Source organism: Chiloscyllium plagiosum, chromosome 29 (genome assembly GCF_004010195.1).
Source record: "Chiloscyllium plagiosum isolate BGI_BamShark_2017 chromosome 29, ASM401019v2, whole genome shotgun sequence".
Classification (NCBI taxonomy): Eukaryota; Metazoa; Chordata; class Chondrichthyes; order Orectolobiformes; family Hemiscylliidae; genus Chiloscyllium; species Chiloscyllium plagiosum.
This window is the reverse complement of record NC_057738.1, coordinates 33,681,959-33,697,370: the sequence shown is the minus strand read 5'-3', so window position 1 is coordinate 33,697,370 and position 15,412 is coordinate 33,681,959. Positions and strand designations below refer to the sequence as shown.

The following is a 15,412-nucleotide window of genomic DNA, read 5'->3' as shown; positions in this document are numbered from 1 at the left end:
GTCAGAAAAAATTTGCCCCATTATCCAGCCTCGTTTGCTTGAAGTAAACACCAAGAATGGACTTAAAGCAACCAGGATGGACTCACAAAACAGCCAATAGGAGTTCGTGCTTAAGAAAAATTGTTAGCCAATTCATCAATTGCGTTACAGAAACGCACATTATAGGAGAACAACCTGTACAACTAGGTTAAGAAATGCAGGTTTGAGGCAGGCTGGGAAAAAAAAAGCACAGTACAGCTCATTGTTCCTGTTGTTTAAGACAGTCTCAGCTGTTCAAACTTGCGACCATCAGCTCAAGTGATCTACCTGCTCTAAAAATCTGGCAACACAATTTAATGTCTGTTGCTAATCCTTATCCAGGTGTCATCTCTACTCTACATTGACAATTTTGTATCCCAAGGCCCCAGCTAACAAAAACCAGGCACGAGCAATTGAATTGAATTTATTGTCACGTGTACTAAGGCACAGTGAAAAGCTTTGTCTTGCGAGCAATACAGGCAGATCAGATAGTTAAATAGCATAGATAAGTCAAATACATGCTTTCACTCCTTCATTTGAGAAAGTGCATAAACCTCACTCAATCTGACTGAAAAGGGCTTTCTTTGGATATATCAAGACATACCAACAGACTGCTGACATTCCAGACACTGCACCATTCACAGAAATCAATTTTACATTAAAAAGTCTTGGACATTCTGCATTACCGTCAAACAGACATTTCCCTTTTCACCTCAATCTGTTTGGTATATTACATTTTTTAATACAACATTTAAATAAGTATTGAGCAGAGATTTAGGTAGAAAGTAACACCAAGCAAAACAAAAAGCAAAAATCTTTCACCGCAATTAAAAAGTGGCTCTTGCATTAAAAAGAATTTACTTTTAATTCTAACAGAGAAATTAGATTTTGTTAAGATATACATTTCAATTAAACAAAGTAAGTTCAGGTCCAGTAGTTTGTTTCTCATATATCTGGTGATAAAAGTAGATAGAGATCTTTAGTCCAAATGATAATTTCTGTATAAGATAAGGAATTCCCAATTGATTCAGGGAAAGACAAGAACCTACAGTATTAAATACATTTAATCATGATCAGTCTTGACAAGATTCTGTAATGTAGAAAAAAAAGTGAAAACCCACTTTCAACCCTACCATCTGACTATGCTATCTTTGCATAATCTGTATAGTTAGGATGTAGTTGATGCAATTGCTAAATCAAACAGTGCAAATTATAATGGGAACAAAGATGGCAGACCAATTAAATACATATTTTTGTTCTATCTTTACAAATGACACAAATAACATCCCAAAAATTTTGGGGAACACAGTTTAGAGAGGCAGAAGATGAAGGAAATCAGAACTGGGAGGGAAATGTGTTGGAGAAATTGATGGGATTAAAAAGGCCAATAAATTCCCACATCCAGATTATCTATGCACAGAGTACTTAAAAGAAGCGGCTCTAGAAATAGTGCATGCATTGATGGTCATCATTCAAAATGTACAAGACTATGGAACAGTTATGATTAGCTACTCCCCAACGTAATTCTACTATTTTAAAAAAAGGAGGTATACAGAAAACAGGGCATGATAGAACAGTTAGGAGAAAGTGAGGGCTACAGATGCTGGAGATCAGAGCTGAAAATGTGTTGCTGGAAAAACGCAGGTCAGGCAGCATCCAAGGAACAGGAGAATTGACGTTTCGGGCATAAGCCCTTCTTCAGGAATGAGGAAAGTGTGTCCAGTAGGCTAAGATAAAAAGGTAGGGAGGAGGGACTTGGGGGAGGGGTGTTAGAAATGCAATAGGTGGAGGGAGGTCAAGGTGAGGGTGATAGGCCGGAGTGGGGTGGGGGCGGAGAGGTCAGGAAGAAGATTGCAGGTTAGAAAGGCGGTGCGGAGTTCGAGGGATTTGACTGAGACAAGGTGGGGGGAGGGAAAATGAGGAAACTGGAGAAATCTGAGTTCATCCCTTGTGGTTGGAGGGTTCCCAGGCAGAAGATTATAGAACAATTAGCCTAACATCAGCAGGAGGGATGTCCTTTGCAGAGCTCAAAATAAGATAGTTAATACAGACCATTTGGGGGAATAAAGGTGATAGGATTAGTCAGAGTCAGTATGGATTTACGAGGGGGAAAAATCATGCCTCCGACAAATATATTCGAATTTCAAGAATATAACTTTAGTTGATAAGGGAGACCTGTTGGATATGGTTTACTTGGACTTGTAGAAGGCTTTTGACAAGGTCCCATGTAAGTGATTATCTTGCAAAGTTAAAGATTGTGGGTAGTGCATTGACATGAATAGACAACTGGCAGACAGGAAAATATAAATAGGTCTTTTTCTACATGGTAGCAGTGACTAATGAGGTACCATATTTGGCATGGAAGGCAACAAATCGTACAATGGCCTTCATTGAGAGTGGATTTGAGTACAGGAGCAGGATGTCTTGCTGCAATTGTACAGGTCCCTGGTGATATCTGGAGAAATGTGTGTAGTTTTGGTCTCCTTACCTGAGAATGGGTGTTCTGGCTGTGAATGGCAGGACTAACTAACCCAAAGAGTGGTGTGCCTGTGGAATTCAGAGTCACAAGGAAATGGTGGAGGCCAAAACAATTAACATTTTCAAGAAGGAGTTAGATACAGTTATATAGAGTCATACAGTTGTACAGCATAGAAACAGACCCTTCAGGCCTACTAGTCCATGCAGACCATGTTCCCAAACTAAACTAGTCCCACTTGCCTGTCCTTGGCAGATATCCCTCCAAACATTTTGTATTCATGTACTTATCCAAGTGTGTCTTTTAAATGTTGCAACTGTACCTACACCACTACTTCCTCTGGCAGTTCATTCCACACACTAATTACGGTACAAGAAAGTTGACCCTCATGTCCTTTTCAAAACTTCCTCCTTTCACTTTTAAAAGTGCGCCCCTAGTTTTGAACTCTCCCACCTAGTGGAAAGACTCGTCATTCACGTTATCAATGTGTCTCATGATTTTATAAACCTCAATAAAGACCACCTCTCAACCTCTTATGTTCCAATGAAAAAGAAGAGTCACAGTCTATTCAGCTTACTTTTATAACTCAAACCCTCCATTCCCAGCAACATCCTGGTAAAGCATTTCTGAACCCTCTCCAATTTAATATCACCAATCCTATAGCAGGACAACTAAAACTGCACACAGTACTCCAGTAAGAGGCCTCACCAACATCCCGTACAACCTCAACATGACATCCTGACTCCTGTACTCAAAAGGAGTGAGCAATTAAGGCAAGCATGCAATACCTCCAAATTAAATTTGCTGACTCATTTGATCAAGACCCTTTTGTAATCTTAAGATAACCTTCTTCACTGCCTACAATACTAGAGTCGAGAGTGTGGTGCTAGAAAAGCACAGCAGCATCAGGACGAAGGGTGTATGCCCAAAATGTTGATTCTCCAGCTCCTCAGATGCTGCCTGACCTGCTGTGCCTTTCCAGCATCAGACACTCGACTCTGATCTCCAGCATCCGCAGTCTTCACTTTCTCCCGTCGACTATACCATCCAATTTTGGTGTCATCTGCAGACTTATTAATCTACATTGTCATCCAGATCACTTATATAAATGCCAAACAACTGTGGACTCAGCACCAAGCCTGTGGAACAACACTGGCCACAGGCCTCCAGACTGAAAATCAACTCTCTACCACCACGGTCTCCTAGCCTGTTAAGCCAATTTTGTAACGAATTGGCTAGCTGTGCCTCGACCCCATGTGATTAACTTTACTAACCAGTCTATCAAGCAGAATCATGTCAAAGGCCTTGGCAAAGTCCCTGTAGACAATGTCTGCCAATCTATAGAAAAAACTATAGAATAGAATAAAACTAAATCTTACCTCCTAGAAATGAGAATAACATTCAACATGCAACAATTTAGCAGCCAAAAATCAAAACAAAATTAAAAATGCAGTCAAAAGCATATCCTTAACAAAAAAGACTTGGTACTGAAGCATTTAAAATTTGACCATGGGATATCAAAATGAATCTTGGCCTTTGCATATTTTTAAAGTGACACAGTCACATTTTAAGAAGTTTTGCCCTTTTTTTGAAGAAAGGTTGTAAAGCAGAGTGCTGAAGTTGCTACTGAAGACGATTAGTGTAAACAACTTGAGAGGCCTTGGTTTTTTTTTTAAATTAATAAACAGCCTGAATGGGTGTGCCCAGCTCGCTCGGATTCAGATTTATGGGTTTCAAACCAGCGTCTACAGAAACCAACACATACAGACCAAATATTGAACTACAGAAGCAATCATCCCAACACCCACAAACGAAGCTGCATCAGAACATTATTTCAACAAGCCACCCTTCACTGCAGCACAGAGGAGCTACGCAGAGCAGAGGAAAATCCAATGAACACAGTCCACTGATTTCTCAGCAACAAACCAAAACAAGCAGACAAAACACGTCCAGAAACCCTAGCCACTCTCCCTTACATCAAAGACATCTTAGAAATGACTGCCTACCAGACTACTCAGACCCCTTGGCATCATGGTAGCCCACAAACCCACCAACACACTAAAAACAGCAGCTAATGAACTTAAAAGACCCTATACAGACAACGAGCAAAACTAATGTCATCATTTACAAAATACCATTCAAGGACTGTAACAAAACACTACATCGGACAAACAGGCAGACAACTAGTCACCAGGATACATGAACACCAGCTCGCCACAAGACGACATAACCCTCTCTCACTAGTATCCTCACATACGGATGAGGAAGGACACCACTTCGACTGGGACAATACATCCATCCTAGGACAAGCCAAACAAAGACACACACGAGAATTCCTAGAAGCATGGCATTCCAACCAGAACTCTATCAACAAACAAATCAAGTTAGACCCCATCTACCACCTCCTGAGAAAAGGAACAGGAAGCAACTTCACCACAAGAAATAACATCACCAACCCAATGAAACCCAAACATCTAAATAGAAAGCAGGAATTTTCAGCATTGCTTCACATGAGGTCCACTGAAGATGTTACCTAATAAGGTAAAAACGTGTGGAAATGAACCTTTCAGCTCAGCGAGCAAACCTACATCTAAAATCTCAACCTGAGCTCCAAATCTTCTCAAAACTCACTAAGTACATAGGCTTTAGGCAGGAGACATAGCTGATCTGAATCGGTCCTCATTCTGCATAAATTTTCACATGAAACATAGCTCTCGAAGAGGTACCAAAGGGCAACCTGTCAGACATATCCCTACAAGAAAAAGTGTACAGCCTATCTAGAGTGGGTCACTGGACTGTGCACAACATGTGGTTTTATTCAATCAAGTTTTCAAGTGTTAAATCAATATACTGAAAGAGTTGCCATACTACTTACCTGACATTAATACAAAAGATTGAGAGATGTGTGGTTGAAAGTGAAAGGTGTAACTATACAGATTAGAGCGCCGACAACTCAACCATACTATTTATTTGCTCAGAACAGTCCAAAGATGGCACTGTACCACTGGTTGACACTGGTTAAAAAGCAAATTGGACTAGAACAGACTACAGGCAGTCCCATGTTACAAGTGGGTTCCATTCTTGAGTCTGTTCACAAGTTAATTTGTACACAAGTCAGAACACAGTGAAGGTCAAGATAAAAGTTGCCACCTGGAAACATTTGTAGGTTGAATCTTTAAAATTACACCCCTGCATGGGATCATGTTCTTAAGTACTTCATTATTCTTATGAGATAACTAATAGCTGAATCAAACAGTAGAGATTATAAATAAAAAGTTAAGCTACTGAAGGAACAAAAATAATATACTGAAACACTAACTCTTTCCCCATAGAGGCTGCCAGATCTACAGTGTACTTCTAGCGTCTTATCCTTCTATTTATACTTCTGATATCCATAATGTTTTGCTTTTGAACCTACAGACAAAATTGCATTAACAGTGAATATTTCATTTCTCCCTTTCACTGCAGCAAAAGTTATAGAAAAATTGTAAAAAGATGAAATTGGGCAGAGGGGTAGGTGGGACAGTGTAACATCTAAAAGTTTGGCAAAACTCAAAGTTAAAAAGGACATATAGCCCCAATAGGATGCATCGTAGGTTAGTGGGAAAAGTATGGTTGAAGATGGTAGATGCTCTGGACATAATCTTTCCACTCTCGAATGGTGTCAGAAGGTTGGAAGTATGTTTTTACCATTGTTGCTCAAAAAAAAAACCAAAGGAAAAGCCAGCAACTAGAAGTCAGTTAACATAACATTGGATTATTCTGAAATTTTTCCAGCCAAAAGGCAAAACTGCCATTTAGAAAAGAAATAGGTTATTAAATAACAGCCATGATTTTCATTGACAGAAAAAGATTGAAGATTCTTTAGAAGGATTGATGTGTGCACAGGCTTGCAAAAGATGTTCAATAAGGAATTGCATGAACCAAATCAGCGTAAAAAATGAGAAAGACTTAAAGGGACATTGTGATAGCATAATGAAGTTATTTGTGGGAAGCAGAGACTAGTGGGAGGCTGCATATAGGGATTAGCATCAAAGCTGCTGCGTATTTGATACATCTAAGATGGCCTAAATTTGGGTAAACAGAATATAAATTTAAAATGTTTGTGGAAGAAATGAAATTCAAATGTTGGGGATGGCAAGGAGGCTACTGTCAGATTTCAGGAGGGATGTTAAAAGACTGATGAAATAGGCAGACATGACAGATGAAATTTAATGTGGAGGAGTGTGAAATAACATTTTGAAAGAAAAATTATTAAAATGCAATGCAAACTAAATTGCACAAATTTGCAAGTAGTTGGAGGAATAGACACACTTCAGGCTGCATATACAGGGGTTCGCTGATTTATGAATGCCTGACTTAAGAATGCTTGTACATGTGAATGTGATCCCATTCAGTGGTGTAATTTTAAAGACCTTAAATACGAACATTTGCTGTACTTACGAACGGCTGATTTGTATTGCCTTTCATTGTGCTCCGTCTTGTATCAGACATGCATATGAACCAACTTGTGAATAGACTCCATAATAGTACCCATTTGCAATCTGGGGACTGCTTGTACATAAACTTCTTAACTGCCATGTCATCTTCAAAAGATTTATTAGAAGAACATATACAATCCAGGAACAGAGTACAAAAACAAGAAAATCAGTCGAAGCCTTTATAGAACACTGGCTAGGCCTCAATGATGTATTGTATCCAAATTTAAGGGCCAAATTTCACAGAAGATCACAGAATGAGGACAAGATTTTAACAGATTTTGAGAAAATATAAAGAATATTTACAAGAATGGAATCATGGATGCTGGACTTCAGTTACATGAAAGAATAGTGTAGTTTAATTTGTTTGCAACACTTTGCCAATTTTTACTGCACAAGGTTATTGGGAGTAGATCGGTGTCTGGAACTTTATACACAAAATAGATCAGTCGTGATCTTATGAATATGGCCATTTAAATCCTCAAGCCTGCTCCATCATTCAATATGTTGGCATGATGACAGAGGTAAATGGAAAGAAAGAGGATTTTACATAAGAAAGGGAATGATTAAGATCATTATCACAGCAGAAAAGGCTAAGGTGGAGGACAATTTGAGACCGATGAAGGATTTTGATAAATAATTAAGGAAGTATTTCCAGTAGCAGAGGGTTCCTTAACTACATTGCAGAGATCTCAGGTAATTGGCAAAAAAAACTGGAGGCAGGTGAATAATTTTTATTTCTTGCATAGGAGTCAGGATTGGAAATGTCTTACTTGAAAACAATGGGGTAGCAGATTAAGTTACAATATGCAAAATAAAACAAATCAAAACAAAACAGGAAGAAAACCGGGATGGCACGGTGACTCAGTGGTTAGCACTGCTGCTTCACAGCACCAGAGACCCGGGTTCAATTCCCACCTTGAGCGACTGCCCATACGGACTTTGCATATTCTGCGTGGGTTTCCTCCAGGTACACCAGTTTCCTCCCACAATCCAAAGATGTGCAGGTCAGGTGAATTGGCCATGCTAAAAATTGTCCATAGTGTTATGTGCATTAGTCAGGAGTAAATATAGGGTAGGGGAATAGGTCTGGATGGAATACTCTTTGGAGGGTCAGTGTGGACTTGTTGGGTTGAAGGGCTGTTTCCACGCTATAGGGATTCTAATTCTTAAAAAAAAAAACACGCACAGAAAAGGGAGAAAATTGCAGAGTTGTGGGGGAAAATTGTTGGGACGTAAAACATTAGATAACTTTGAAAGGGAGGGTCAGTGTGGACTTATTGGGTTGAAGGGCTGTTTCCACGCTATAGGGATTCTAATTCTTAAAAAAAAACACGCACAGAAAAGGGAGAAAATTGCAGAGTTGTGGGGGAAAATTGTTGGGACGTAAAACATTAGATAACTTTGAAAGAGCTTGCATAGCTAGGATGGGCCAAATGGCCTCTTTATATAGTCCAACAATTTCATGAATCAGATCCATTACAATAAATTATGATGTGGAGATCCTGGTGTTGGACTGGGATGGACAAAATCAGAAGCTACAGGACACCAGTGACACTTCATGAAGTAGCAGTGCTCCAAAAGCTTGTGATTTCAAATAAACCTGTTGGAATATAACCTGGTGTCGTGTAACCTCTGACTTAATACATTATGAAGCTTGAGAATTTTTTTTTTAAAAAAAAGATAATCGCCCAAATATATTCCACTGAATGGCATAGCTAAATTTGTTTTAAGGACAAATGTATCTTTGAGTTTCTTTCTTCCCAGACTTGCCATGATCATTTCAAATCAGTAAATGTTTGTTAAAAATGATCCCATTTGGCTTATAACGTACCACTGAAGTGAAATTCAAAATCTGGAGCGCAAAGCTACCCTGAGGTGAATCTGAACTTGCATAGTTGGTAATTTTGCACTGAAAATCTATACACAATCTCGGATATTCCAATACAAAGGAGTCATTGTATGGGTGTCCAGTACAGACAATAAAGTGTTCTGTTTTTTGGGGGAAAAAAATACTACACACACTTAAATAGGAAAGCTAGAATCCACTGATTCTTTTTTAAACTTTTTAAAATTATTTGCTTAAACTCACTAATGTGGTTATTTTTACATGAATTTCAGGCAATTCTGTTTGTAGACTGCACAATATAACTTGTAGCCAGCTTCCCCAAGATAAACTGAAAGGTGTTTTTCTAAAATAGTCCAGCTATTTCCAGTCTCAAGTAGAATTCTTTGAAAAATGTTAACAGGTTAAAAAAAAAATACTGAACAACATTGGGTATAACCTAAAATAGTGTTTATGCATTTGGGAGTCATTTGTGATGATTTGGAGGAAGATGGTAGAGCAAATTAATTACAAAATACCAATACAAGAAAATTAACCTCACTTTGGGAATCCTTAAATGTTGTTTTCTGTTTTAACAATCCTATTGTATTTTGCTTTTACAAAATCAGGTAAGACATGAAAAACAAAGTTCAATGCTGCCTCACAGCACCAGAGACCCGGGTTCAATTCCTGCCTCAGGCAACCGTCTGTGTGGAGTTTGCACATTCTCCCGTGTCTGCATGGGCTTCCTCCAGGTGCTCCGGTTTCCTCCCACAGTCCAAAGATGTGCAGGTTAGGTGAATTGGCCATGCTAAATTGCCTGTAGTGTTAGATGAAGGGGTAAGTGTAGGGGAATGGGTCTGGGTGGGTTGCTCTTCGGAGGGTCAGAAGGACTTGTTGGCCGAAGGGCCGGTTGCCACACTGTAGGGAATCTAATCTAACTTAAGAAACTGACAACTGATACAATTGTATCCGGACTGTCAGTTAATTAAGCTATCTCTCACATAGCTTAATATCAAGCTGTTGAGGGGTTAGATAGGCATCAAGCCCCAACCGACTTTGCTCATCTGAAATTTTGTCGCATTAGAACTCGGGGGTGGGGGGGGGCAGTATAATAGGATAAAAGCAGTGGCTTATAATCACAGACACAGGATACAATTATACTGTGATATCCTGTTGGTGGTGAGCCAAAGAGGAATTTGGAAAAAGTTCTATTAACAAATCACCTGATTAGTTTGGCACAAAACTTGGATCTTAAAGAGTACAACGGATTCTCCATATTAATGACAATTCAACTTGTTTAACTGTTCAAGTTTGCCAAGTGTTATGGGAATAGTATTAAAATTTACTTGTCAACCTGTTTATTTTTATTTCCAGCTTTGCACTTGCATTGTAAATGAAGGTATTTGAAATTGCTGCAGTAATGAGCATGGGAAACTCATTTATGAGCAAGTGTTCCAAATTTCTGCACTACTTAAAACACTTAGTTAAAAGTCACACAACACCAGGCCAACAGGTTTATTTGGAAGTACTGGATTTCAGAGCATGGTTCCTTCATCAGGTAGCTGTATAACCTGTGTGATTTTCAAACTTTGTCCACCCCACTCCAACACTGGCACCTCCACATCATGGCTACCATCGATAAGACATCTCAGGCCAATACTGTCGAAGTTCATTTGAATGAGAAACCTTGCAGTAAAAAAAAACTACACCCATCTTTGGAGGCTAAATTTAAGTGAAAATCCTTGGAGATGAAAAGGATACTGTGCTAGTTTAATGAGATATGGTGAATTAGCGAAATATCATTTTATATTAAAGTAGAATAATAGGGAAAACAGTAAGGAAGAGTCACAGAATCACAGAAGCTTGAACACAAAAAAAAATCCAGGATAGCACTAAATCTTGCTAACAATGATGAAAGTACATATTTTTCCACATCTTAAATGTGGTCCAAGTGAAGTGAAGCACAATTTTGTTTTACAAACATTAGGGAGCTAAAGGAAAATAAGTTCATTTAAAAGAAAAACAGATAACTTTCATGAAGGGAGATGAACAGGGCCTGAAGTTGAAATTGGGAGTTAGGGTAGTGAAAGGCTTGGAGTCATTAAAAAAAGAAATTAAAGTCAAACATTTAACAAACAGGAAAGCAAAATATACAAACTAAGTTCAGTACAGTGAATGGGAATGGGGAGAAACAACAATGGATCTAGGAAAATGAGAAAGGAATGTGCAGGATAGAAAATGTGTGGACACTACAGCTTGGATCTTTATATTAAGTGGGAAATCAATAGATTATACATTTAAAAATTGTTAGATTTAAGGCAATTTTTGAAATTAATTACAACATAATATCTTAATTCAAAATGCATTTACATTGACTTAATAAGCTGTACTATTTGTTCAAATATATATCACTGGTCAAAATAACTGATCAGGTTAAATATTGAAATCAAAATTAAAATGATTACATTGGCAATTTCCAACACTGAACAGAATATCTTTAAAATTATTTTGACAAAATGTACACAGGATGAAGCATCTTTCACAAAAAACAGCAATTTTATATTATATTTTACCCTTGCAAGAACAGCCAACTCTCACACCAATCTTTTGGCAATCTGACTGCACCAAGGTATGGTGTAGAATTCAGTGTTCCTTGAATGTCAAATGACCTGTGGGTACATTGCATTAAGAACAAATACCCAAAAAAACAAAAGTAATAAAAAAAACTTGCTCTAAATCTTCTGAATATAAATGCATGAAATGTTCAGTACAATACTTCAAAGTCCCGACATATTTCAACACAGCAGGAAATAGGGTTTAGAAAACTAGATAATTTTTTTATATTCCAAACTGTACATCCATTGGTCAAATAATAGAAATCATACTAATCACATGAATGATAGGCCACTCAAAAGACTTTGATAAAAATACAGAGTTTACTCTTGTGGATATGAGAATTTTGATTTAAGAGGATTTCTACATGTATTCCAGGATGCCAAAACCAAAATTTTACTTCCAACGATTAAATGCCAACTTTGCAACAGATGAAAGATTGGGTAAAATCAGAATGGAGAGTTTGACTGATTGAAATCTGTTCCACAACATTTCCATTGTTTTGTAGGTTTACTACATGCAACTTAAAGGCTTGTAAATAAATCAATAATTCAGATTGAAAAATTTGTAATAGCTCATGGTCAATTATTCAACTTTTATTAAAATATACAACAATACAAACACATTCACATTCACACTCACCTTTCCCATTAAATGATAACGCTGAGGCTGTTGCTCCTGTCACTGGCAGTTGCATCTGGGGTGATAATGGTTGCGTCCTTGGCCTGGTTCCCATTCTGGCTCTCTCTGCTCCATGGACAAGCAAAGCTCCAAATGGCTTTTCAATAGCCAAGTCTGGTGCTACAGAGTCAGGATTGTGTGTCATTTGCTCTAACCTATCTGATGAGGTATCCTGAAAACCATCAACAACTATCCTATTCTTTAGTGGGCTCCTGGGGATTAGGATTTTGATGCCAGATTTAGTAAGGTCCATCGTCTTCCTACTGGAGAAAGTCTGAGAGTTGGTTTTTCGATATTTCTGGTGACTTGATAAGAACTGGTTGGAGCCTTTTGAATCACAGTCTTTACCAACTCCTGGGGATCTGGGAGAAGACTTTGACAGAGAACTGTTGGTCGACCGGGAAATCTGCTTTCGAGCATTGTTTAGAGTGTGTTTGTTTGCCCTGGAGAAAGGTCCATCTTTCTGTTTATCACTGTGCTGCCTGTTAAACTCCAGAATATATTCCTCACAGTTCACCAGATGATGTTCTGGTTCCCATGTGTCATCGTCGCTGTTGTAACCTTTCCACCGGACCAAGTATTCTGTTCGGCCTTTTTTATTTTTCCTCTTGGCCACAATTCTCTCTACCTATTAAATCAGGAAACAATGGAATCAGTGATACATAACATGCTACGGCTTTTGCGCTATAATAAAGGTTTCTCTCTATTGTTCCAATTATAGAAATGCTATTCTGGTAAATGACCAAGTCTAGAATTGTATCTGACATTTCAATGAAGTATAACAGGATTATAACAAATGTATGAGATCTGATGTTGTTATTATGTGCAAAAGCCATGCACTGGACATGCAGTAGTTTGCAGATAGACAGTTGCTGAACATAACATACTGTGCAATAAAAATACGACGATTTTTAGCAGTAGGAAAGTATCTCAACCCTGAAATGTTCAACATTTTTGGTTGATAATCATGAATCACCAACCTAGCACTGGAGAATAGAATTGTACAGGACAGGAAAACACCAGTACAATTTTGCTCTTTGAGAAACATGTCATTATTCACCTCCTAATCCCCCAAAAAATTGTCCTCTCACCATATCCCTCAAGTTTCCCATTCCAAAACTTACCCTTTTGCTTTTAAACACTTCTACACCACTAAAAAAAAACTGAATCCTTGACCATAGTGACATAGTATTTGCCTCCTTTAAGTTGAAGCATTTCATCCAATCCCCTCTATAGTTTTGAAAACGTAATTAGCGCTTTTAAATGCTCGCTTTTAAAAAAGGGGTCCAACCCCAAAGTCAACTTCCTTTAGGATTTAAAATAAATCGATATCCAAATTATGCTTTGTTGCTACTCATAAAAGCATTTTCCTTCAAATGTCTGGGTGATCATCGACTTGTCTGTAACCGCTACTTAAAGCTAGAGAATTCTGGAAGAATTAACAGATCAGACAGATTTATACTGGATTCACCCCTACCAGAAGTATGTCATAACAATTTTGAACAGATTAAATATAACTTACTTTCTTTTTATCTCCAAAATTAATCTTTATAGATTTACCTTCATAACTTCCTTTTTACCTTTTCTGAAGGGCAACTGAACATAGTTTCACTTAAGATAGACTTACTCCCTTGGATCTTTGTGTTTGTACAAAGTTACGTGAAAGTTGATTTACATTTAGGTAATTCAGTAAAGCAGAAACTCAAAGTTTAGTCTACTCTTTGATGACTGATTTGCCTGATCAATATAGTGTCCCAGAATGACAGATTCAAGATTGAATACCATCCAAAAAGTAATGTACAATAAACTCAAATATGATTTATGAAAATCCAGCTAACTTATGTATTCTTGTGAAGGATTCCTGAGAAAAAGCCACTGCTATTTCTTACATTCTGCTGGGAGCTCAATATGCTGACAAACCTAAAGAAGCTGTCAGGAAGTGATCAGGACTTGCCTTAAGTGAAGGGAATGGAATACAAAAAAAAATACATGGCAGACATTGTGACTGTGACATGATGGGTAGCAAATGGAAACAAGCAGTTATTGACAGTTACAGGAACAAAATTCTAGGAGCCTGAAATAAAAACTGACAACACTGGAGACACTCAAGTCTGGCAGCCTTGAAGTGTTAATTCTATTTTTCTCTCTCTTAAATCTGCTCAACCATGGTTTTCATTCAAGTCTGTGACAGTGGCCAAACACATCTTGTGGACAATAGTTGGAGTTATACTTAAGCAGTAAGTTGTGACAACAGAAGGAACGACTCGACTGATGGAATAAGGCAGTCCTAGTAGTATCAATACTCGATTTACTGCTGAAAAAATAATTACAAGTGTAGGAAATCACTATAATTGTCTGCAGTTTAGACAGGATCAAGACTGAAATATTGCAATACAATGTTTTGGAACTGCAAAAAACACCACTCTGATAAATGGTTGAATTATCAAAAGAACCCAGATGACAGTTTCAGATTACACAGATTGTGTTGTACAAACTTTTGTCTTCGCCTGTTCATCTGTCGTCCTGTTTTCCACATCAGTCGAAGCAAACGGTCAGAGACACAGTATGGTTCTACCTTCATCTTTATTATGAGCCCTGGAGACAGAGCGATTGACCATATACACAAAGACCTGAGTTCTCTGTCTGCTCTCAAACAGCAGATTCTGAAGGAATTATACAGTCATTTACAGGGAACAGCATCCAAATAAGGCAACATCTATAATGTAATGGTCACCCAGTCAGTCAATCAGTAAGCATCAGTGAAGATTAAGCCATCTGGTATTACACAATAGATGTTCTTCACCTCATCAAACCACTACCCTTGACTCCAGCACCTCACTGGTTTACTGCAAGGTCTTATCTGGTCAAAGTCATGTCAGTGGAGCCTGTTCAAGCAATCCTAAACTTAATTCTTTCCCTATCTGCTCATACCTTATACACTTTCTTACATCCTTCTCAATTAGTCTGCAGTAGAATATTGTCAGAGGTCAGATCTGAGTCTCAAATAATCTATGAATATTATGTATATAAGTCTGATCAAGTTCATACAAAAGCAAGATAACACAGAAGGAAGCCATTCAGCCCTTGTTGATATTCACCATCCACATAAGGATATTGCTCCAGATCAAAACTTACCCACTTGGTTTTTACATTCATTTAATTAGTTTAAATTCGTTCACCTATCAATCCTAATCTCGACTGCTGAAATAACCTTCTAAAGTAGAAGTCAGAAAGTGAATTCCATTAATCCATACTAGTGTTTGAAAGGGTTGTTCTATCCATGTTTTAAACCTTTTAGATTTAATATTAGACAATAGA

The 15,412-nt window shown here is 38.0% G+C and overlaps 1 protein-coding gene across 4 annotated transcripts in view; it reads right to left on the bottom strand.

Moving 5' to 3' along the window:
• cdyl (chromodomain protein, Y-like) overlaps positions 1-15,412 on the bottom strand; it is a 169,158-nt gene that overhangs the window by 27,240 nt on the left and 126,506 nt on the right. For all 4 annotated transcript variants that reach the window (XM_043719484.1, XM_043719483.1, XM_043719482.1 and 1 more), the window contains exon 2: positions 12,056-12,722. In XM_043719484.1, the coding sequence (XP_043575419.1) occupies positions 12,056-12,722 (667 nt within the window). The remainder of the gene's footprint in view (positions 1-12,055; positions 12,723-15,412) is intronic.